This window comes from Macaca nemestrina, chromosome 15 (assembly GCF_043159975.1).
Source record: "Macaca nemestrina isolate mMacNem1 chromosome 15, mMacNem.hap1, whole genome shotgun sequence".
Taxonomy (NCBI): Eukaryota; Metazoa; Chordata; class Mammalia; order Primates; family Cercopithecidae; genus Macaca; species Macaca nemestrina.
In genome coordinates this window covers 99,232,924-99,257,586 of record NC_092139.1, presented here as the reverse complement: position 1 = coordinate 99,257,586, position 24,663 = coordinate 99,232,924, and the positions used below count along the sequence as shown (strand labels likewise).

At 46.3% G+C, this 24,663-nt stretch overlaps 1 protein-coding gene across 14 annotated transcripts in view; it reads right to left on the bottom strand.

Moving 5' to 3' along the window:
• LOC105487292 (SFI1 centrin binding protein) overlaps window positions 1-24,663 on the bottom strand; it is a 120,926-nt gene that overhangs the window by 15,368 nt on the left and 80,895 nt on the right. For all 14 annotated transcript variants that reach the window (XR_011614070.1, XM_071080422.1, XM_071080427.1 and 11 more), the window contains 8 exons: window positions 22,795-22,956; window positions 19,339-19,409; window positions 17,419-17,511; window positions 14,286-14,383; window positions 13,135-13,201; window positions 8,723-8,853; window positions 1,805-1,886; window positions 1,318-1,496 (listed from right to left, as the gene is read on the bottom strand). Coding sequence is in view for 13 of the 14 variants with exons in the window: in XM_071080422.1 (XP_070936523.1) it covers window positions 1,318-1,496; window positions 1,805-1,886; window positions 8,723-8,853; window positions 13,135-13,201; window positions 14,286-14,383; window positions 17,419-17,511; window positions 19,339-19,409; window positions 22,795-22,956 (883 nt within the window). In the remaining variant the exon portion in view is untranslated. The remainder of the gene's footprint in view (window positions 1-1,317; window positions 1,497-1,804; window positions 1,887-8,722; window positions 8,854-13,134; window positions 13,202-14,285; window positions 14,384-17,418; window positions 17,512-19,338; window positions 19,410-22,794; window positions 22,957-24,663) is intronic.

Sequence of the window (24,663 nt, the reverse complement as noted above, 5' to 3'; positions counted from 1 at the left end):
GGTGTGGTTAAAAACTGCCATAGCCGCCGGGCGCGGTGGCTCAAGCCTGTAATCCCAGCACTTTGGGAGGCCGAGACGGGCGGATCACGAGGTCGGGAGATCGAGACCATCCTGGTTAACACGGTGAAACCCCGTCTCTACTAAAAAATACAAAAAACTAGCCGGGCGCGGTGGCGGGCGCCTGTAGTCCCAGCTACTCGGGAGGCTGAGGCAGGAGAATGGCGTGAACCCGGGAGGCGGAGCTTGCAGTGAGCTGAGATCCGGCCACTGTACTCCAGCCTGGGTGACAGAGCGAGACTCCGTCTCAAAAAAAAAAAAAAACTGCCACAGCCCACCCACTGGCCACAGCTGCTGGTCCCTATCCCTTATCTGCAGCAGTCAGCTGTCACAGCATGGGCCCATCAGTGTATTCCCTGCTATGGCCACTTTTGTTTGTTTGAGGCAGAGTCTCGCTCTGTTGCCCAGGCTGGAGTGTAGCAGTGCCATCTCGGTTCACTGCCACCTTCGTCTGCTGGGTTCATGCAATTTTCATGCTTCACTCTCCTGAGTAACTGGGATTCCAGGCTTATGCCACCACGCCTGGCTAATTTTGGTATTTTTAGTAGAGATGGGGTTTTGCCATGTTGGCCAGGCTGGTCTTGAACTCATTAGCTCAGGTGATCCACCTGCCTCGGCCTCCTAACCTGGCTATGGTCACTTCGAATGGGCCCCAAGTGTAAGCAGGATGTGGCCAATGAGCAGGACCTCCCCAATCCACTGAGAACTTCTATGCCCAGCCAAATTCCTGAGGCTGTGAGTTCCATGAGGTACCCCAAGGTCCTGCTGTTACAATCCTTTTTTTTTTTTTGAGACGGAGTTTCACTCTTGTTGCCCAGGCTAGAGTACAATGGTGCGATCTTGGCTCATCATAACCTCCACCTCCCAGGTTCAAGCGATTCTCCTACCTCAGCTTCCCGAGTAGCTGGGACTACAGGCATGGAGCACCACGCCTGGCTAATTTTGTATTTTTAGTAGAGACGGGGTTTTTCCATGTTGGTGAGGCGGGTCTTGAACTCCTGACCTCTGGTGATCTGCCCACCTCAGCCTCCTGAAGTGCTGGGATTACAGGCGTGAGCCACTGTGCCCGGCCAACCTAGTTTTAGTTTAACTAGTCTAACTAGTTTTAGTTAGACTCTTTTAGGTTGAACTTCCAGAACTTACAACCAGAGTCTGGGGTAAAGCAATCCTCCAGACAGGCACTTGGAGCTGACGGTGCTGCTAGTACAATCAAAGCTGGCCTGGGACAGAAAGGCTTTTAAGGCAGAACTGGCCACTCACTCTGCTCGGAGCCCTTGGGCACTTTCCCTCCAGAGGCAGAAAGCTTTCTTGAGCCGCCCATGGCGGTGGTGAGCACAGGCCACTGTTTGCCACTCCTGCTCCTGGTGACGTGCTGCTGCCTGCTGGTGCCACGTGAACCAAGACCTATGCAGAAGCTGTCGCTCTGCGTGGAGGATGGCCTGAGGCAGGACAGAAAGGAGAGAACAGAATAAGTAGGAGAGAGGCACAGAAGCCAGGAAAGAATTTACAGACCACAAATAATGACTAAGGCAAAAGGAATGGACGTCAGAATGTGGTACAGCCCAGAAGCTGTCTGTAGGCTCCACTGAGAAAGGACAGATGCCCCAGAGCCTGCCCTGCCTCAAGAGTCACAGGCAGGAGCCCTCCAGTGAGGTCCGAGCAACTTCCTGAGGAGGGGAGGCCATGAGTGCAATGGCTTGAATCAGATCCTGCCCATCCACACATCTCCTCAGGGGCAGCCACTTACCATTCTCTCTGCCAGGCGGTTTTCTTGATGCTGAAACGTCTTCTGCCTCCAGATAGAAAATACTTGCTTCTCTAATGTCTCCCTAAAAAACAAGGAAGAATGTAAAGCACTTAACAAAACCAAAAATTAACCCAAACAGAACTAGAAGTTCCAAATAATTGGATTTTTCCTTTTATACCATGCTATGGTATAAGAGGTGAGTTAAGTGGCTGGGCACAGTGGCCCATGTCTGTAATCCTAATACTTTGGGAGGCCAAGGCAGGAGGATCGCTGGAGGCCAAGACCAGCCTGGGCAACATAGCAAGACTCCATCTCTACAAAAAAATTTAAAAATTGCTGGGTGTGATAGTGTGTGCCTGTAGTCCCAACTACCTGGGAGGCTGAGGTGGGAGGATCGCCTGAGCCCAAGAGTTTGAGGCTGTGGTGAACTATGATCATGCCACTCCACTCCAGCCTGGGCAACAGAGTGAGACCCTGTCTCTGAAAAAAAGAAGAGAGGTGAATAAGCTTAGATGAGGGAGAAAGCAACACAAAGAGAAAGGGAAGGAAAGCAGATAGCCAAAAAACCACAAACTTTTAAAAAGGCCAACATTTTCCAAGTTATTTCTGGTATCAGCTAAGCCTTCACCCCGTACGAAAAAGAGTCCGACCCTGAGACCCAGGTGTTCATTAATTCTATACTGACTTAACAACACTGATAAAGGATTGTTCGTGGAGCCCTTTCCAGTGCACACTGGCCAATCCTTCGGGGACCTGTTGAAAAACAAGGGGCAGACCCCTAAGGCTGACTGAGCAAGTCTGAGGGGGATCCCAGGAAATTGTATTTTAAATAAGTGTTCCAGGTGAATTAGGAAAGTAGAAATGTTTGGGAACAGCCAGGCGCGGTAGCTCAAGCCTGTAATCCCGGCACTTTGGGAGGCCGAGACAGGCGGATCACGAGGTCAGGAGATCGAGACCATCCCGGCTAACACGGTGAAACCCCATCTCTACTAAAATATACAAAAAACTAGCCAGGCGAGGTGGCGGGCGCCTGTAGTCCCAGCTACTCGGGAGGCTGAGGCAGGAGAATGGCGTAAACCTGGGAGGCGGAGCTTGCAGTGAGCTAAGATCCAGCCACTGCACTCCAGCCTGGGTGACAGAGCGAGACTCTGTCTCAAAAAAAAAAAAAAAAAAAACAAGAAAGGTTTGGGAACCACTGTTTTGTCATCTCTGCCTAGGTCTACCAGATCACCATTAACAACATCAAATCCTGCAACAGCAGTGCTGGGACAACTGATCAACAGCCATTAGGGGCGCCATGCTGGTGGAGCCATCGGATCCGTGTTCAGCACTGCGGGATCTCGCTCCCCTGATATTTAACACACAAGACACATCACTTAAAGCAAAGATTCCACTTCCAGGCAGAACACAGTCACTGGTCTTGGACCTACCCTCTGGCCATATATGACAAAACTAGGCAAAACATACGTGGCAATTGTCTTCAGGCGCTGGACAGTAAGTGTAGATTTTGATGCTGAAAAGACAGGACACAGGCGAGGTGAGCCCCGAGGCCACCCAGACTTTCTGCCTGGGGGCACCTTCTAAACAGTGAGAGGAAGGGAGGCTAAGCAGAGCCTCCCTCAGCCTCAGTGAGCTGAGGAGGCAAAGACTGGAGTTAATGACTGCCAGAGGGGCTGGAATGTGGGGGCAGGGTACTAGAAAGGAGACAGCTGAACAGAGGGAAGTACCCAAAATTCTACTGAGGTTGTCCCAGGTCCTCAGATGAGGGCCACACATGCAGACTCCTGGAGGCCTAGCAGAGAGTGACTGTGCAGGGCCAAGAGGAGAACAGAGACAGGAGAAGCTGGACAGGGTTGTAGGATGGAGCTCTGGCCCAGCCAGACTTGAGAGACCAGACACAGAAGCTGAGATCGTTCGACCCCAGTTGACCTTAGTATAAAAACACTAAAAGATCATCTTTAGGCTGAAGGGAAATGATACAGATGAACATTCAAATGTACAGGAAGACACAAGGAACACTGGAAAGGGAAAATATGTGGGTAAATGTAAAAGGCTGCATTTTTTCCTTCTCGATTTACAAAAAGACTACTGATTATTTAAAGCAAAAATAGTAACATTGTAGGCTGTGTGCATGGTGGCTCATGCCTGTAATCCTAACACTTCAGGAGGCTGAGGCAGGAGGATTGCTTGAACTCAGGAGTTCAAAACCAGCCTGGGCAACATAGTGAGACCTCGTCTCTACAATCAATCATTAGACATAAAATATATGACAAAAAGTGCCACTGGTTGGGGGTGGTGGCTCACTTCTGTAATCCCAGCACTTTGAAAGGCTGAGACCATCCTGGCTAATACGGTGAAACCCTGCGTCTACTAAAAATACAAAAAAGTAGCCGGGCATGGTGGCTCATGTCTGTAATCCCAGCACCCTGGGAGGCCAAAGAGGGTGGATTACCTGAGGTCAGGAGTTCAACACTAGCCTGGCCAACATGGTGAAACCCCGTCTCTACTAAAAATTAGCCAGGCGTGGTGGCGGGCGCCTGTAGTCCCAGCTACTCAAGAGGCTGGGGCACAAGAACCGCTTGAACCTGGGAGGCAGAGGTTGCAGCGAGCTGAGATCGCGCCATTGCACTCCAGCCTGGGCAACAAGAACGATACTCCATCTGAAAACAAAACAAAACAAAACAAACAGAAAAAAACATGCAAAACCAACAGATGATGACTGAAATCAGAACACTGGTTACCTATGCAGGGTAGAGACTGACTGGAGGGATGTGAAGGAACTTTCTGGGGTAATACAAATGTTCTATATCTTGACTGGAGTATTGATTATATAGGTGTATAAATTATGGAAACTCGGCCAGGCATGGTGGCTCATGCCTGTAATCCCATCTCTTTCGGAGGCCAAGGCGGGCGGATCACGAGGTCAGGAGATTGAGACCATCCTGGCTAACACGGTGAAACTCCGTCTCTACTAAAAAAAAAAAAATACAAAAAATTAGCCCAGGCGTGGTGGTGGGCGCCTATAGTCCCAGCTACTCGGGAGGCTGAGGCTGGAGAATGGCGTGAACCCGGAAGGTGGAGCTTGCAGTGAGCCGAGATCACACCGCTGTACTCCAGCCTGGGTGACAGAGCGAGACTCTGCCTCAAAAAAAAAAAAAAAAAAAATACATCAGTGGGCCAGGCATGATAGCTCACGCCTATATTCCCAGGATTTTGGGAGGCTGAGGCAGGAGGATTACGCACCACTGCACTCCAGCCTGGGCGACAGAGTGAGAAACTAAAAATAAAAAAATAAAAAAATTATGAAAACTCATCAAATTTTATTTAAAATCTGTGCTTTTCACTGTATATACATTTTATGTCAAAATAAAAGACAAACCAGTTTTGTCTCATTCTCAGTACCTTTCACTGGAGGATTATAAGTTTTATATAGCTTTAAAATATATAGTTTTTAAATTTACATATAAATTTTATAAATAAAAATTATTTTTAGCCATAAGTCATGAGATTCCATCATAAAATCTGCCTATGTTCCGAAAACATTAAAAAATACCCTAAGAATATCAAAGATACATATTTATTTGGAACTTTAATTTGCTAAACTCCAAACCAATCCTCTGAACACGTACTTACCATGAGAGTCACAAATTAAACCAACTCCAGGGGCCAGGGGGATAGTTCATATTTTTGTGCCAGGCCCTTGGCTTGTATTTTACGTGTATTATCCCATTTCATTTTCATGACAACCATATGAGATAGAGACTATGGCCACATCATCTCAATGTTACATTCGAGGACACTGAAGCTCAAAGACAGACTGGCTTGTCCAGGGTCACAGAGCTGGCAAGTAACAGAGCACAGGTTGGAACTCAGGCTTGCCCAGCTTCTAAGCCAGACTCCCAGTCACTCTGCTCATGAACAAGGAAAACAGGAATCTGAAAAACCAAGTTTCGTAAAAAGGTCCAACCAAGCCAAAACAGGTAAAAATCCAGATCCGGCCTACCCCATTCTGCAAGCCTCCTGGCTATACCCTGTCTCCACGTCACCCTCCGCCCTTTTTCTCCAGAGTGATAGCTCTAAAACCACCCAAAACTGCTCCCTAGCAAACATCCCTTAAAGGCTCCTCTTGGCTATTTTGAAGGTACTTTTAATTTTTGGTTCTCACAGCATACAAAATACAAAAAAAGAAGAGAACCAAGCATGGCTACTTGTTAGTAAAAAAACAAAGGGGTACTGTGTGTGTGTGTTTTAAGTACTGAAGCCATTTTTTTTTTTGAGATGGAATCTTGCTCTGTTGCCCAGGCTGGAGTGCCGTGGTGCGATCTTGGTTCACTGCAACCTCCATCTCCTAGGTTCAAGCGAGTCTCCTGCCTCAGCCTCCCGAGTAGCTGGGATGTGTGCCACCAAGTCTGGCCAATTTTTGTATTTTTAGTAGAGATGGGGTTTTGCCATGTTGGTCAGACTGGTCTCGAACTTCTGACCTCAGGTGATTTGCCTGCCTCAGCTTCCCAAACTACTGGGATTACAGGTGTGAGCCACCACGTCCAGCCTGAAGCCATTTTTTGAAGGAATCTTATACCAGCCCACAATATAGGACCTAGGTAAAGGCAAAGTTGCTCTGTCTGCAGAAGCTGGAAGAGACAAGAGTTGCCTTTCATCAGCCTCTATTCCCCGTGGCCACCACCTAAAACCATCTCCCTGGACTTCATGCTAAGGAACCCAGAGTTTTGGCTAATCTCAAACTAGCATTCAAAACCCTCCAGATGGATAGAGACAGATAGACAGACAGACAGACAGACAAATTTATTTATTTATTTATTTCGAGATGAAGTCTCATTCTGTCATCCAAGGCTGGAGTGCAGTGGTGCCATCTCAACTCACTGTAACCTCTGCCTCCTGGGTCAAAGCAATACTCGAGCCTCAGCCTCCAGAGTAGCTGGGATTACAAGCATGCGCCACCACGCCCTGCTAATTTTTATATTTCTAGTAGAGACAGGGTTTCACCATGTTGGCCAGGCTGGTCTGAAACTCCTGACCTCCAATGATCCACCCACCTCGGCCTCCCAAAGCGCTGCGATTACAGGCATAAGCCACCGCACCTGGCCTGAAATTCTCCAGATTTAAGATGACTGCAACGTCTCCCAATGCATGCCCCTCCATCTCACCCCTCTGTCCTAAGATAAAGTACACTGAACTTAAGGTAATTTCCAAAACTGTCACTTTACTAGTTCCATGCACCTGCTCAAATATCTGTTGGATAGCTATCTGTAGGGTCAGCCCAATCCCTTCAGTCTGGGCCTCCCCATCTTGCCCACTCCAGCCACCATCCTCACCCTCTCACTCACAGAAAGCCTCTCCCAGACACTGTCATGCTCAGCCTCCCTCGGCACTAGCTCTGAGCGCTGGAGGAACTTGTGGCTGACATGACTGGGGACGCATGCATCTATTCTCTTGAACTGGTTCTCAGTTGTTTCTTGTATGTCAATCTTACCTCCTCACAAAAATTTCACCCTCCTACAAAGTCATCAAAAAGCTCTTCCTCTTGATCAAGAAGAAAGCACCTGGACTTTGGAACTGGAGATTTGAATTTAAACCCTGGCTGCGCCACTTACTAGCTGTGCTACCACTTATCATTTTGAACATGCTCTCTCAGGATGGCTGTGAAAAGGAAATTATTAATGAAGATAATGATGCCATGGGCAGAATGAGTTTACGTATTTGTTTTCTGTCTTCCATCACACAATGCCCAACACAGTGGCAGACATACAGTTAGTAATAATTTCTTCATTACAGACCGGACGTGGTGGCTCATGCCAGTAATCCCAGCACTTTGGGAGGCCAAGGTGGGCGGATCACAAGGTCAGGAGTTCGAGACCAGCCTGGCCAACATGGTGAAACCCCGTTTCTACTAAAGATACAAAAAATTAGCTGGGCATGGTGGCACATACCTGTAATCACAGCTACTTGGGAGGCTGAGGCAGGAGAATTGGTTGAACCCAGGATGTGAAATTTGCCGTGAGTTGAGATCATGCCATTGCACACCAGCCTGGGTGAAAGGACGAGACTCCATCTCAAAAATAAATAAATAAATAAATAATAATTTCTTCATTATGTCCCACCACATACTAAGAACCTGCTGTGGGCAAGTTTGCCCCTTGTGGGAACTAAAAGGATGTAGCTCTGCTCCTTGAGCTTTCTAATTTTTTTTTTTTTTGAGACGTTTTCTTGCCCTGTTACCTGGGCTAGAGTGTAATGGCGCAATCTCGACTCACTGCAACCTCTGCCTCCCGGGTTCAAGCAATTCTCCTGCCTCAGCCTCCTAAGTAGCTGAGATTACAGGCATATGCCACCACTCCGGGCTAATTTTTCTATCTTTAGTAGAGATGGGGTTTCACCATGTTGGCCAGGCTGGTCTTGAACTCCTGACCTTGTGATTGGCCTGCCCTGGCCTTCTGAAGTGCTGGGATTACAGGCATGAGCCAACGCGCCCGGCCCAACCTTTGTAGTTTTGTTGATGACTATAATTTCAAGACTTCAAAAAGCCAGGTCTAGCAGAACAGGAATGAAGTGTTTCGGGGAAATGACACTCAAGAATGTCTGCCAAGGTGATGCAAGGTCCTACCATGCTCTGATCCAGAAAGCTAATGGGCTGCTTTAATGGAGCTCTCAGTGGCTTATGATGAAACAGGCTGTTTTGAAAGCCCTTGCAATAAAGATGGACAAAAGATTTCCCAGGGGAAATACTGTCTTGTCTTTTCCTGCTAGATGAAATCAATGAGCCCACATTATTGAAAATCCAGGAAGTACTCGGGCCTGGGGTGGTCCGGGAAGCCGAAAAGCACAGCAAATGGGCTGCGTGATTGGCAGAGTTAGATTTGAGACACCTGCCCCAGTGCAGACAGGAGCTGAGCACTGTACCTGTGGAAACGTGTTGCTCTTGCATTGAGGACATTGTCCTGCTGGCGCCATCGCCAGAGTCTCTTCCATGTGTGGAAGGCAGCAGGCAGGGCTCTCTGCTGGAAATGACCATCCGCTCTGGCCTGTAGCCGCTGAAGCAAAACAAAGAATGACCACTGCACTTAACTTTTTTTTTTTTAAGTATGACCTTTCAGGGTCACACTCTTGTGGGAGGACTGCTTCCTATATAATAAAAATGAGAAAAAGATGAAAATTATTATCTTTGCCAATATGCTAGAAGAAAAATGAAAGAGGTGAAAAAATTTTCACTTAAACATTGGTTAAGCATTTTTACAAATACATACACACACACACACACACACACACACTCTCTCTCTCTCTCTCTTCCCCATGACTTAGGTGTTCATACCCATTACCTGTTTCACTGTCTGTTAGCATTCGACTCACTGATATGTATGGGGTTTTCAAACCTAAACAATTTATTAGTCCTTTGTCATGTGTTATAAATCTAAATATTTCCCCACTCCATAATATTTATCTTTTCATTTTGTTTATAGTGTTTGTCATACATATTTATGTAATTATAAAAGTCTACTATTTTACTGATACATCAGTAGGTAAGACAGACAATGGATGTAAGAATATACTGTATATGCCTCCATGATCCAAAACTTTGGGGGAAAAAGCATATATGCATGTGTAGAGGTTTTTTTTTGTTTTTTTGTTTTTTTTTTGAGACAGTCTCACTCTGTTGCCAGGCTGGAGTGCAGTGGCACAATCTCAGCTCACTGCAACCTCTGCCTCCCGGGTTCAAGTGATTCTCCTGCCTCAGCCTCCCAAGTACCTGGGACTACAAGGCACGTGCCACCACACCCAGCTATTTTTTGTACTTTTTAGTAGAGACGGGGTTTCAACATGTTGGCCAGGATGGTCCTGATATCTTGACCTCACGATCCGCCTGCCTTGGCCTCCCAAAGTGCTGGGATTACAGGTGTGAGCCACCGTACCCGGCCAACATGTGTAGAGGTTTTAAAAACATGGCTGCAAATTCTTTGATCTTCCTTCACTGAGAAGTGATCTCTGTTCCCTCCCCTTGCATCTGGCTGGGATAGTGACTGCTCTGACCAATAGGGCATGGTAAAAGTGACAGTATGTGAGTTCTGAGGCTATATAAAGAGCCACAGAGCTTCTGACTTGTTCCTGGAACACTCATTTTGAAGCCCTGATGGCTGACTACCCCAAGGCCGCCATGCTGCAAGGAAGCCCAAGCCTCACAAAGAGGTCATATACAGGTTCTTTGGCTAACATTCCCAATTGAGCCCAGTCTTTGAGTCATTCTAGTCCAGGATCTAGAGATGTGTGAAGAAACTTCTAGATGATTCTAACCCCTTGCTGTTAGAATCTTTTCAGCTGAGGCTGATTTTGGAGCAGAAACCAACCATTCCCATAGTGTTCTGTCTCAATCTTTGAGAATCCATAAAGCATAATAGAATGGTTGTTGTCTTATACCACTGAATTTGGGGTGATTTTTTACACAGCAATAGATAACTGGATCAGTATGCATATGTATATGTATGTGAATAGATGGGTACATACACTCCTACCCCCACAGAGGAATACCAGGTTTACCCATTAAATGTCATGAATGGTTTCATTTTTTCTTCTTTATGTCTTTTTATACTTCCTAAATTTTCTATAATACCTACACATTGCTTTTCTTTTCTTTTTTTTTTTTTTATGGGCATTTTCAAATGTAAGCAAAAGTAGAAGCCGACAGTATAATGAATACCTATGCCCCTATCACCCAGCTTCAACAGTTGGCAAACAATTCGCCACTCTGCAGAGCACCATCCTTTGGTATTCGTGGGGGACTGGTTCCAGGGTCCCTCTCAGATACCAAAATCCATGGATACTCAAGTCTCTTACATAAAATGGTAGAGCAGGCCAGGCGCAGTGGCTCACGTCTGTACTCCCAGCACTTTGGGAGACCGAGGCAGGCAGAGCTCAGGAGTTTGAGACCAGCCTGGGTAACATGGCGACACCCCACCTCTACAAAAAAATAAAAAAAATTAGCTGGGCATAGTGGCTTGCACCTGTAGTCCCAGCTACTTGGGAGGCTGAGGCAGGAGAATCGCTTGAACCTGGGGAGAGTGAAGCTGCAGTGAGCCAAGATCATGCCACTGTACTCCAGCCTGGGTGACAAAGTGAGACCTGTCTCAAAAACAAAACAAAACAAAAAACTAACAACAACAACAACAACAAATTGATGTGGCATCTGCATATAACCTAGGCGATCCTCCTGTATATATCTCGATTACTCATAATACCTAACACGATGTAAATGCTATGTAAACAGTTGTTATACTCTATTGTTTATATATTGTTTAGGGACTACTGACAAGAAAAAAAGGTCTGTATATGTTGAGTACAGACACAACCATTCTTTTTTTCTCTGAATATTTTTTTCCATGGTTGGTTGAATCCATGGATGTGGAACCCACAGATACAGAGGGCTGACTCTATGTCACTTTTTAAAAAGGAAGAAACCCACAAAAAATATTTTTATCTTGTCTAAGAATAGAAAGAACTGACGTGCTCCTGGGATACCTATACCGAGAGGTGATATTCAAATTGTCAGCTGAAGGTTTAGGAATGACGAAGCAGTGCTCTTCCTATTTTTCAGACCTGCTACACCTTTAAAAGCAGGCCATGCTAGATCAGTGTGAGAGATGAAAATGCTGACCCCAGACTGGCTGCCAGTGTTGGGCCCCTGTGTCAAGGGGAGTGCTCGTTTTCCAGGAAGGAAATAAAAGAGACCCTCAGCTTTCCACCTTGAATAAATACAACCTTTCAACTCTGACACTCAGTCTTTTTCTGAAAGGCTTTCCTACATTCTGGTGAACTTGCATTACTTGAACTTTTCAAAGCCAGTAACATAATCCAAAGGCATGTCAAAGAATGCAGTGACTCTAGCATTTCCTAAGTGTGGAAGGCAAGAGTGACGCAAAAAGAGGCCATGCCCTATAGCATCCAAGCTCTACCAATTGATACCATCCTTGGAAAAAAGCTCTGAAGAAATCAACGGCGGTTCATTTGTTGGTCTGTGCATTCATTCATCCAAATATTAGCACATACCCCATGCCAAGCACGGTGTCGGGCTAAGGAGGAAAAAGGGACAGGCTGTACTCTAAAGGACTTCACTGCCTGTGAGGAAAGAGAAGCCAGTGAACAACCACAAGATGAATATTCTGATAAAGCCATGCCTCAGGGGTAGGGGTGGAGGTGGACTGGCCTGGGGGAGGAGGTGACATCTGAGCTGGAAAGGAGTGTGAAATTGAGAACTGGAGGTACCAAGAGAAGCAGGAGAGAGAAGCAGGAGAGCACAGAGGGCCTTTAGGGAACCACTGGCAGTTTAACTGGTCAGAGTGCAGTTGTGAAGGAACAGAGTGGTAACAGGAAAGGGGAGAGAAACAGACAGGGACCGGCTCCCAAAGGAGCTTGTAGGCCTTGCTAAAAATTTGGATTCTATCCCCAAACTATAGGGAACTAGCTAACAGGTGAATTTAAAGATTCGCCTCTTAGACTCCAGCAGAAGATGGAGGTATGGGTAGGGTGGTCAGCATGAAAATAACAGGGAGGAGTCTGGTTTGTGTCTTCCTCTGTTACACTCCAGAGATGACCAAAAAGGGGGCACTTCTCACAACGGCAGACACCATCAACTGAACCCTTTCCCAGTGAGTGTCAACACGGCCTTGAAATCCTTCTCAGTTCAACATTCCAGAAGGTACTCCCAATTGGCAGAATGGGCTTGTAAGGTCACACTTATTTGTCACCCTGGTGCTAAAGTATGAGCCCTGGGAGAGCAGGAATTTTGTTGACTTTATATCACGGTTGTATCCTCAGTGCTTAGTGCAGTGTCTGAGGCACAACAGTTGCTCAGTAAGTGTTTCTTAAATTGAATGAATCTATCTTTCTCAATCTGCCTTTACTTATTTGTGGTCCTGACCTCACATCCTCCACCTCCGGGGGACATATGTCTCACACTGTTTAGTACTGGGATGCAGCACTTACGCTCTGCACCTCTCCGTGTATCTCTTGCAGGTCCCACTGGGTGATGGGCTGGCTAACTCAGAGGCTAAATGAATTTGAGTAAAGGTGTGAATGGCTGATAAGAGCTCAGTACTTTCAGAGAGAACTTACATTTTCATAGCAGATAAGAAATGGGAGTTATGAAGACTTTCTGATATCAGAGGTGGAAACTGGAAGAAATGTCTTTGAGCTTTTTCAACACCCTGTCTTCCAAAGAAGAACGACAAGACCTCTTGGCATAGGTCTTTTCCAAGAATCTTTCCAAAGCAAATGGGTCCAAGAATGTAAGGCAGGAGAGCAATCTGCTAAAAAGTACTCCATACCTGCTTGTACCGCCTCTTCTGAGTATACTGTAGCCACAATTTGATACACTTGCACAGCAGTGCTATCCTGAAACAAAAGGAAGAACATCGAGTTTTTAAAACTTTGTTTTAAGGCAGGTAAATCGGGGTACAGTTACTTCCTGTGAGTTAAAGGCACCCCATGGGCTTATTAGTTTCATTCTAGGAGAGAGGGCAGTAAGAACCTGGTATCTAATGTAAAATCTGTCAACCTCTGATTCTGGAGTGTGGATTGCCTAAAATGTTGACAACTTTCCTGTAAAACCTAATTAGACCACCAAAAGCACAGTAGCTCTGGAGTTTAGGAAATATGTATGAAGTCCCCTAGATAGCCTGAACTTCCTGGTTTCATGGCCGAAGCCTGGGGGTCCATGACGTGTTGCCTCTCACACTAGGTTTTGTAAACCAGGGTTTGGAATAATGTGTCTTGAGAACTCTAAATGAGTCAGTTAATTATTGGAATTCTCACTAACTCATTAAAAAAATGCTTCAAAATTGGACCTAAACTATGCAAAAGAAGTTGATTATACTGTGCAGGGAGGGAAAGGGGAGAGCAAAGAAAGGGAGGGCATGTTCGACATTTCTGGCAGCAAGAGAGTTCGTACTTCCCTGCTCTGCGGAGTAAGATCTTACTCTTCCTTGTAGGGAGGGGACCAGGCAACTTTTATTTTTCCCTTTATACTTTCCACCCTATACATTCTGAGTTTTCCTCACAGAAATGTAGTGTTCTTATTTATTTTAACTGAACGACTAGCTCTAAAATATTCACAACATTCCCTGCACACTTTAAGACCGAGTCACAAATGTCCCTGACCCTTCTCTTTAACACTAGTAATGCATGAATTCTAACTTGGGAACATATTGATGCCTGTAGGACCAAGGCAGTGAGCGACCAGGCACATACTCCCAACTATGGTGGCCAAGAACTGATGCACTTATGCTTATTCTATCTCCCATCTGATCAGCCAAAATCCCAAATTCAGGAACAAACGGTTTATAGCAGGACCTCCACCCCAGCAGGCCTTTCTGAATCTGCCACACTCATGCATAGAAGGGCAAGCGATTACCCCAGGAAAACAGTAAGTCAGAGGCACAAAGTCCCTGAGAGCCAGGGATGAAGCCCGAGTCCCTACCTGTAGTGGTCCCAGGCAGCATGCAGTAAGGGCAGCTGCTCTCTTTCCTTTTTCTCCTCAATCTGAGACTGCCAGAGGTTCCAGAACCTGTGCAGCAGCTGAAGCATGGTAGGAAGAAAATGGAAATTTACTGAGATGAAAGGTGAAACAGTGAATCCTTACTCCAACAGACTGTGAGCTCCCCCAAAGCAGGAATTACCTCAGTTAGGAGCAGCCAACATACATTGGGCATACAAATTAATGATGGCTGAACTATAGAGCTATTCTGGGCCAACATAAAAGGCAAAAAGATGGTTCTTCCAGTCTATGGAAATCTAGATGAAGAAGCTATTCCTAATCTCACAGAAGACAAGGACATTTCAGAAAGCCATTCTGGAAATTAAAACTGATTTTATTGCATATTCCTACCTATGAAGTAGTCTTGCCTAAATGCTTAATTTCAATCTAAACAAGTCCTTAGATGTAATGATTATAGAAACCACGTAGATTAAAGGAAAATTAAATGATATCAAAAGGAAACAATCAGATAAAACATTGGGCCGGGTGTGGTGGCTCATACCTGTAATCTCAGCACTTTGGGAGGCCAAGGTAGGCAGATCACCTGAGTTCTCAGGAGTTTGAGACCAGCCTGACCAACATGGAGAAACCCTGTCTCTACTAAAAATACAAAATTAGCCAGGCGTGGTGGCACATGCCTGTAATCCCAGCTACTTGGGAGGCTGAGGCAGGAGAATCACTTAAACCCGGGAGGTGGAGGTTGCGGTAAGCCGAGATCGCACCATTGCACTCCAGCCTGGGCAACAAGAGTGAAACTCCACCTCAAAACACTAACCAAAAAAAAAAAAAAACAAACACAGAAACAAAAACCCCACAATAATATTCTACAAGGCTAGGCATGGTGGTGTGCACCTGTAGTCCTAGCTCCTCAGGAGGCTGAGGCAGGATATTCTCTTGAGCCCAGGAGGATGAGGCTACAATGACCTATGATCGCACCACTGCACTCTAGCCTGGATGACAGAGCGAGACCCTGTCTCTAAAAAGAATTATTATAATAAAAAATAAATTGTATATACAAAATAACTGGCCTGTCCTTTTTTTTAAAAAAAGGTAGTCATTTAAAAAAGTATACATTATGCTAAGTGAAATAAGCCAGTTGCAAAAGGACAAATACTGTATGATTACACCTATGAGGTCTCTAGAATAATCAAGTTTATAGAGACAGAAAGTAGAATGGTGGTTTCCAGGGGCTGAGGAAAGAGGAAATGGGTTCAGAGTTTCAGTTCTGCAAGATGAAAAAGTTCTAGAGATGAATAGTATGATTGCACAATGAGGATGTACGTGCCACTGAACTGTACACTTAAAAATGGTTAAGGTGACAAAGTTTAAGTGATCCTGTGATCCCAGCTACTTGGGAGGCTGAGACATGAGAACTGCTTGAACTTGGGAGGCAGAGGTTGCAGTGAGTCGAGATCACACCACTGCAGCTGCACTCCAGCCTGGGCAACAGAGCAAGACCCTGTCTCAAAAATAAATAAATAAATAAATAAAGTGTATTTGGGTTGGGTACAGTGGCTCACACCTGTAATCCCAGCACTTTGAGAGGCTAAGGTGGGCAGATCACTTGAGCCCAGGAGTTTGAGACCAGCCTAGGCAACACAGTGGGACCCCGTCTCTACAAAAAATACCAAAATTAGCTGGGTGTGGTGGCTTACAGCTCTAGTCCCAACTACTTGGGAGGCTGAGGCAGGAGGATCACCTGAGCCTGGGAGGTTGAGGCTGCAGTAAGCCACTGCACTACAGCCTGGGTGACAGAACAACACCCTGCCTCTAAATAAGCAGAGAAAGAAAGTGTGTTTGTATCACTACATCCCCTAGGTCAAGGTCAAAATCCACAGTCCCTGAACTTTGAGTCAACTATCCATTTTCTTAGCAAACGGATAAAAAAAATGGGATCAAACAAGGCAAAAACAAGAGTTTTTCTATCAGTAGGCATGGATTACCAAAGAAAATGCAAACTAAAGAGGCCGAGCACAGTGGCTCACGCCTGTAATCCCAGCACTTTGCGAGGCTGAGGCGGGCGCATCATCTGAAGTCAGGAGTTCGAGACCAGCCTGGCCAATGTGGTGAAACCTCGTCTCTACTACAAATATAAAAATTAGCCAGGTGTAGTGGCGCATGCCTGTAATTCCAGCTACTCGGGAGGCTGAGGCAGGAGAGTCGCTTGAACCTCGGAGGCGGAGGTTGCAGTGAGCTTAGACTGTGCCACTGCACTCCAGCTCGGGCAACAGAGAAAGACTCTGTCAAAAAAAAAAAAAAAAAAGAGAGAGAGAGAGAAAGAAAATGCAAACTAAGGTTTTAGAGTTGATAGTCTGGACAAATCTTGAAGCACAAAAGTCTTTTTTTTTTTTTTTTTTTTTTTTGTTGTTGTTGTTGTTGAGACAGAGTCTCGCTTTGTCACCCAGGCTGGAGTGCAGTGGCCGGATCTCAGCTCATTGCAAGCTCCGCCTCCCGGGTTTGCGCCATTCTCCTGCCTCAGCCTCCCGAGTAGCTGGGACTACAGGCGCCCGCCACCTCGCCCGGCTAGTTTTTTGTATTTTTTTTTTTTTTTAGTAGAGACGGGGTTTCACCGTATTAGCCAGGATGGTCTCGATCTCCTGACCTCGTGATCCGCCCGTCTCGGCCTCCCGAAGTGCTGGGATTACAGGCTTGAGCCACCGCGCCAGGCCCTTCTGGCTCAAGCCTGTAATCCCAGCACTTAGGGAGGCCGAGACGGGCGGATCACGAGGTCAGGAGATCGAGACCATCCTGGCTAATACGGTGAAACCCCGTCTCTACTAAAAAATACAAAAAACTAGCCGGGCGAGGTGGCAGGCGCCTGTAGTCCCAGCTACTCGGGAGGCTGAGACAGGAGAATGCCGTAAACCCGGGAGGCGGAGCTTGCAGTGAGCTGAGATCCGGCCACTGCACTCCAGCCTGGGCGACAGAGCGAGACTCCGTCTCAAAAATAAATAAATAAATAAATAAAAATAAATAAATAAATAAATAGAGTTCTGCTTAATTTGGCAAGACTGAAAAAAGAGCAAGAGAGAATGGCCATCAGGAGAGGTCCCTTGATACAGACGACAACCCTTACCGTGACACCATGCTGCCGGTGGGCGAGATTCCTTCTTATTTGCTGGAGATGGGCGTGGGTCACGTTGTCTTTTAGGGCTCTAAAGCAAAAATACTGTGCAAAGAAAGGACACAACTGATTACAAGGACTGGAATCAGTAGAGTCTGTAAACCAAGAGCAGGTGAAGGCAGACCGCGCCTCAAATGACGGGAGAGAAGCGTGGTCACAGCTTCTCATAGCTGTTATTTCCCTGAGTGTGGTTCTCTACTTTGAGATTCACCTGGGAGTCTAACACAAGCCAGTCTGCACAGCAGGCACTTAATAAATATTTGCTGAACCTCCCTGCTGTCCATCTATACTGCACAAGAACAAACACGCCGACACCAGGAGAGAACGCCACAATCCACACGACAATTCTACAGACCAAGGTAAACATCAACTGTTGCCTGTCAGAAAAAGACAGACTTTTTGTCTGTGATGGTTTTGTGTTTTTGTTTTTTTCCCATATGGGCTCAGTGCGTACATTTATATGACTATAATTGCAGAGCTGCTAAAACGGAAGAAGGAATCTTTAGTGAAAGGAAGGGCTGGGGTTGGGCCAGGATGGACCTGGATCCAGCTCCATCAATAATGCCTAAAAGGCCAGGTGCAGTGGCTCACACCTGTAATCCCAACACTTTAGGATGCTGAGGCAGGAGGACCGCTTGAGCACAGGAGTTCAAGACCAGCCTGGCCAACAGAGGGAGACTCTGTATAAAAAACTAAAAAATTAGGCCTGGCACCTGTAATCCCAGCACTTTGGGAGGCTGAGGTGGGTGGATCACAAGGCCAGGAGATCAAGACCATCTTGGCTAACACGGTGAAACCCCGTCTCTACTAAAAATACAAAAAACTAGCTGGGCATGGTGGCAGGCACCTGTAGTCCCAGCTACTCAGGAGGCTGACGCAGGAGAATGGCATGAACCCAGGAGAATGGTGTGAACCCCAGAGGCAGAGCTTGCGGTGAGCCGAGATCACGCCACTGTACTCCAGCCTGGGAGACAGAGCGAGACTCCGTCTCAAAAAAAAAAAAAAAAAAAAAAAAAATCTAAAATATTAGTTGGGCATGGTAGCATGTGCCTGTGGTCCCAGCTACTTGGGAGGCTGAGGTGGAAGGATCACTTGAGTCCAGGAGTTCAAGGCTGCAGCAAGCTACGATTGTAACATGGCACTTCAGCCTGGGTGACAGAGGAGATCCTATCTCTAATAATAATAATAATAATAATGCCTCAACACTGGGCATGGTGGCACATGCCTATAGTCCCAGCTACTCAGGAGGCTGAGGTGGGAGGATTGCTTGAGCCCAGAAGTTTGAATCCAGCCTGGACAACATAGTGAGACTCCATCCCTAAAAAATAATAATGCCTCACAAATTGACTAAGCAAAGCTTATTTGCCCATATTTCCCCAAGCCTTAGGCTTCAATTTTCTGAGACAGAAGTGAAGATATCAGACTGGATTAGGGTTTTTTGTACTGTGCTTTGTGGAGCCCCACAGGCTCCTGAAAACATTCGAAGACCACCTCGTATAGCAAGGGAAGGGAACAGTAGCAGGTAGAACAGGGACTGACTCCCTGACATGCTTCAACCACAGCATGGCTACTTTGATCTATTTTATAAATGAGGCTTCTGCCACTCAAAAGGGGTTTTTCCCATGTAAAAAAAAAGCTCAGGACTAAATCTCTGAGGTTCCTTTACAGCTCCAAAGCCCTCTGACCCTACACCATTAGCACCTGTAATCCAAAATGAAAATAGGGACACCTACAATGAAAGGAGGGTTTCATGACGAAAACTCACCCACAGCTGACTGCATTTAATGAAGGTGATAGGGGTCAGGGTACCCCAAGAGTGGATACCCAAGCAAGGCTGCCGAGTGGAGCCATGCCAGGATGCAGGGCTCTTACCAGCTGGCTGTGCCTGTGGTGCTCTTCTGCCATCTCACACTGGGCAGCTTCTTCTGCACACAGCAGCATATCTGCCAGGAAGTGAAGGCCTCCAGTCTCAACAAGGTTCTGGCCCCTAAACAGTGCATTCTCAGCAAGCCACCTGAAGGGTCGTGGCTATCGGGGATAACACACGTGCCAGGTGGGCTGAGGTGCACTTCTGTCTACTCCTGATGACCCAGGGAAGCAGTGGGCAAAGGGAAACCCCGTCAGTTACTGATCAAACATCTAGTCTTGCACTCCTCCCCTTGAATGCCCATGAGATGAGAGGCAAAAATTACCTGAGATAAACTGCTACCAATTTCAGTAAACATTTAGAAATCACCACATCTAAGGCCGGGCGCGGTGGCTCAAGCCTGTAATCCCAGCACTTTGGGAGGCCGAGACGGGCGGATCACGAGGTCAGGAGTTCAAGACCATCCTGGCTAACACGGTGAAACCCCGTCTCTACTAAAAAATACAAAAAACTAGCCGGGCGAGGTGGCGGGCGCCTGTAGTCCCGGCTACTCGGGAGGCTGAGGCAGGAGAATGGCGTAAAAACCCGGGAGGCAGAGCTTGCAGTGAGCTGAGATCCGGCCACTGCACTCCAGCCTGGGCGACACAGCGAGACTCCGTCTCAAAAAAAAAAAAAAAAAAAGAAATCACCACATCTAAAGCAGAATCTGCTCCTTTTTCTGTAATCACTGTTTTGGCATCACAATCCAGTCAGATGTTTGAGCTAAAAACCTTGGAGTTATTTTCAAACCTTTTCTCCTCCCACTCTCATCTAATCGGTCGCCAAGTCCATCTGCTCTCTTCCTAAATCTCTTGGCTCTCTCCAACCCCTCCTGCTCTTCTGTCCCCACTCCCAACACCCTGCAGTTCATCTGACTCATCCCTTACGCAGACTGGTAAGTGAGCCTCCTCCCATAACTGGTCTCCCACTGGTGCTAGCCTCTCTCCGCTAATCCAGAATTATCCTTTCCAATGCACAAATCTGACTGCATTTCTTTTCCTTCTTTTTTTTTTTTTTTTTTTTTAAGAGACTAGGTCTCACTCTGTCACCCAGGCTGGAGGGCAAGGGTGCCATCATAGTTCACTGTAGCCTCAAACTCCTGGGTTCAAGTGATCCCCGTAAAGCACTCGGATTACAGGTGTGAGCCACTGCCCCCAGCCTCTTCTCTTCTTAAAAACCTCTGATGCCAGGTGTGATGGTGTGTGCCTGTAGTTCCACCTACTTGGGAGGCTGAGGAGGGAGGATTGCTTAAGCCCAGGAGTTCAAGACTGTAGTAAGCTACCATTGTGCCTGTGAAAGCCACTGCACTCCAGCCTGGGCAACATGTGACCCTGTCTCTAAATTTTAAAAAGTTAAAAAACCTCTAGAGGTTCCTGCTTCTACCTTCCCACCATCCATACCTCTACAGCTCACTAGATTCTTGAATGCTTTTCCTCACCTCTAAACCTGCATAAATGTCATTCATTTTTGCCTTTTCCAACCTTCTGCAGTCTTCACCTAAGACATCAACCTTCCCAACTTCTCATCTCCTATGACTTAAATTCTGAACAAACATTACCTCCTTGGCTGAATCTCCACAGTCGCTCTCACAGGACTTGATACAAACCTTTATGACAGCAGTTATCATGCCATATTTAAAGACCCATTTTCATGTTTATTTTCCCCACTAGACAATGAACTACCATTAGTCTGAGCTTCCTCGTATCCAAGAATTTAAGCAGGAGTTTACACAAAGCAAGACTTTGATGAACAAATAAAATGTGTGGATGAACATCCTAGGCAGTCCAGATTCTTATACTTGGGCACACAGTATGGTAGGGGTAGTGATTAAGAATATGGCTGGGTGGCCGGGCGAGGTGGCTCACGCCTGTAATCCCAGCCCTTTGGGAGGCTGAGGCGGGTGGATCACCTGAGGTCATCAGGAGTTTGAGACCAGCCTGGCCAACATCTAGAAACCCTGTCTCTACTAAAAATACAAAAAAAAATTAGCCAGGCATGGTGGTGCATGCCTGTAATCCCAGCTACTCATGGAGCTGAGGCAGAACTGCTTGAACCTGGGAGGCAGAGGTTGTGGTGAGCCAAGATTGGGCCATTGCACTCCAGCCTGGGCAGCAAGAGCGAAAACTCCATCTTAAAAAAAAAAAGCAAAAAAAAAAAAAAGCATAGGTACACAGGGCTGGACGTGGTGGCTCATCCCTGTGATCCCACTACTTTAAGAGGCTGAGGCAAGTGGATCACTTTGGGTCAGGAGTTTGAGACCAGCCTGGCCAATATGGAGAAACCCCATGTCTACTAAAAGCACAAAAATTAGCCGGGCGTGGTGGTGGGCATCTGTAATCCCAGCTACTCAGGAGGCTGAGACAGGAGAATCGCTTGAACCCGAGAGGTGGAGGTTGCAGTGAGCTGAGATGGCACCACTGCAATTCAGCCTGGGTGATGGAGCAAGACTCTGTCTCAAAAAAAAAAAAAAAAAAAAAAAAAAAGAGGCTGGGTGCCGTGACTCATGCCTGCATGCCTGTAATCCCAGCACTTTGGGAGGCTGAGGCAGGTGGATCACCTGAGGTCATGAGTTCAAGACCAGTCCGGCCAACATGGCGAAACCCCATCTCTACTAAAAATACAAAAATTAGCCAGGCATGGTGGCACATGCCTGTAATCCCGGCTACTCGTGAGGCTGAGGCAGGAGAATCGCTTGAACCCAGGAGGCAGAGATTGCAATGAGCCAAGATTGTGCCACTGCACTCCAGCCTGGGTGACAGAGCAAGACTCCATCTCCAAAAAAAAAAAAAAGAATATGCACACAGGAGTTAAAGGCCCAGGTTTTGAAAATCCTGAATCTGCCAATGACTTGTGACTTTAAAATACACTCAACTCCTCTGAATCTGTTTCCCTGTCTGTAGAATGACAATAGTGGCATCTACTCCACAGCACTGCTATGAGGATGAAGCATAGTGTCTGCTACATAGTAAAAGCGCAATAAATGGAAGCTTATGGTCACGGTGATGGTATCACCAAGAAAAAGCCAGTGGTGGCTATTTCCACCACCTAGTGGGCAGAGAAAAGCACTTATATTATAATACCAAAAAATGTTCATCAGGAAAGTGGGATTACACCTGAGGGAAAAGAAAAAGAATGCAATCAGGGAGGAGAAGAGAGGTGTGCTAGCAAGGTTCTATTTTGAAAGTTGGGTAATAAGATACATAGTTGTTCATTTTATTATTTTTAAACTATAAATATGTAAGTACTCTTTTTATACACAATCCCAATTAAACAAAAAATTTTAAGACTGCCAACAGAGAAAAGGCTGTTGTAAATCGTTTGGCAGTTGTTTCCCATGTATCTCATGACTTTCGTTTCACGTGCTGCTGAGCTCCTGCTGTCCTGGCTGAGGCAATGGACAGCCTGGGTATCTGAAAGGATACAGTGTTTCCAGTGAGTAAAGGTGCGCCGCAGGGCCATCTTCCTGGCCAGTTTCTCCACCTGGGCATGGTAGGCATACAAGCTCTGCCTCTGCTCCCAGGCCTGCTGCCAGTCACAGAAGTGTATCTGGAGCACGGTGACATGATGGAATCGCTCAGCCATCTCTGCAACAGAGAAATAAGTGCTGCTCCCTCAAGGTTAGAGGATGAACTGGAAACATCTTTAAGACAAGCTGAACCCCACTACTGGCGAGAGCAGGGGTTCAAGGCTACACACACACACACACACACACACACACACACACACACAATGCTAAAAGTTTTTTGTTTTTTTTTTTTGAGTTGGATTATCGCTCTGTCGCCCAGGCTGGAGTGCAGTGGCGCGATCTCAGCTTACTGCAACCTGTGCCTCCTGGGTTCAAGTGATTCTCCTGCCTCAGACTCCCGAGTTGCTGGAATTACAGGCATGCGCCACCATCCCTCGCTGATTTTTCTGTATTTTTAGTAGAGACGGGGGGTTTCACCATGTTGGCCAGGCTGGTCTCGAACTCCTGACCTCAAGTGATCTGCCCGCCTCAGCCTCCCACAGTGCTGGGATTACAGACGTGAGCCACCACGCCCGGCCAAAATACATGTTTTTTTAAACCTTGAAAGGTCATTAGAAATCCCTGAGTTATATCTCCTCTCTCCAAGGAAAGAGAAAAGCTCTGTGATTTTAGGGAGGAGGGTGCTATAAAATCAGTTACATCAAAGGGCTGAGGCTTCTGGTTAGATACTGATAAACGGGAATGATAACTGTTGCTTTCAAAAGGACTGTTTTACTTTTGCTTCTAAACAAATGACTCCTGGATAGGACTTAGAGATTGAGTTAATGACATAAAATTCAGCTGCCATGCTGGCATAGGCTTTTTTGAGCTTTCAGCCAACCTGATCCTGGCTGCCAGCTTCATCTCCTTTTAATGCTAGTCAGATAATGGTCTGATGAGCTAGGGCCCGGGAAGGGGATGGGAATCAGACCTGGAATTTGAATGCTGTAACTGGAGGCAGGCGTTAGTCTATAGCTTATCATGCTAAACAGCTTAATGCCTTCACATTCCAGGACTGGGCAACCGGACTGCTGGTCTGGGGTCACTATCCTCCAAAGAACACATTCGAACTCTCCCAAGAGACAGTGTTGGCAGCCTAAGAGATTTCTGCAGTGAGGTTTGGCTGAATGCCAGAGACCCCTAACCCAGTGTCTAGCACAGTGCTTGACTCACTTGGGTATAAACTCAATAAACTTAACTTTAAAAGTGTACCAATGTTCACATTTCTGTGTATTATTACTTCTGAATCTAACTGGGAAACAAAACCATATAAGCAATATCCAAAAAACTTGATATCAAAATCATATGCATTTGCATAATTGGAGACAAACAGAAACTATCCAAATATCTATTAATAGGAGAATGGCTAAGTATATTAAGGTAAGCCATCCTATAAAATATGAATAGTTGTTAAAAAAAATAACATTCATAGCTGGGCACGGTGGCTCATGCCTGTAATCTCAGCACTTTGGGAGGCTGAGGCGGGTGGATCACAAGGTCAGGAGATCAAGATCCTCCTGGATAACATGGTGAAACCCCGTCTCTATTAAAAATACAAAAAGTCAGCAGGGCACCATGCGGGTGCCTGTAGTCCCATCTTCTCCTGCTGAGGCAGGAGAATGGCGTGAACCTGGGAGGCGGAGCTTGCAGTGAGTGGAGATCACGCCACTGCACTCTAGCCTGGGCGATAGAGCAAGCCTCCATCTCAAAAAACAAAAGAAAAAAAAAATTGTGACAAATACTTAAGATGCAGGAAAATGTTGATTAACTGTGTGGAAAAAAGCAA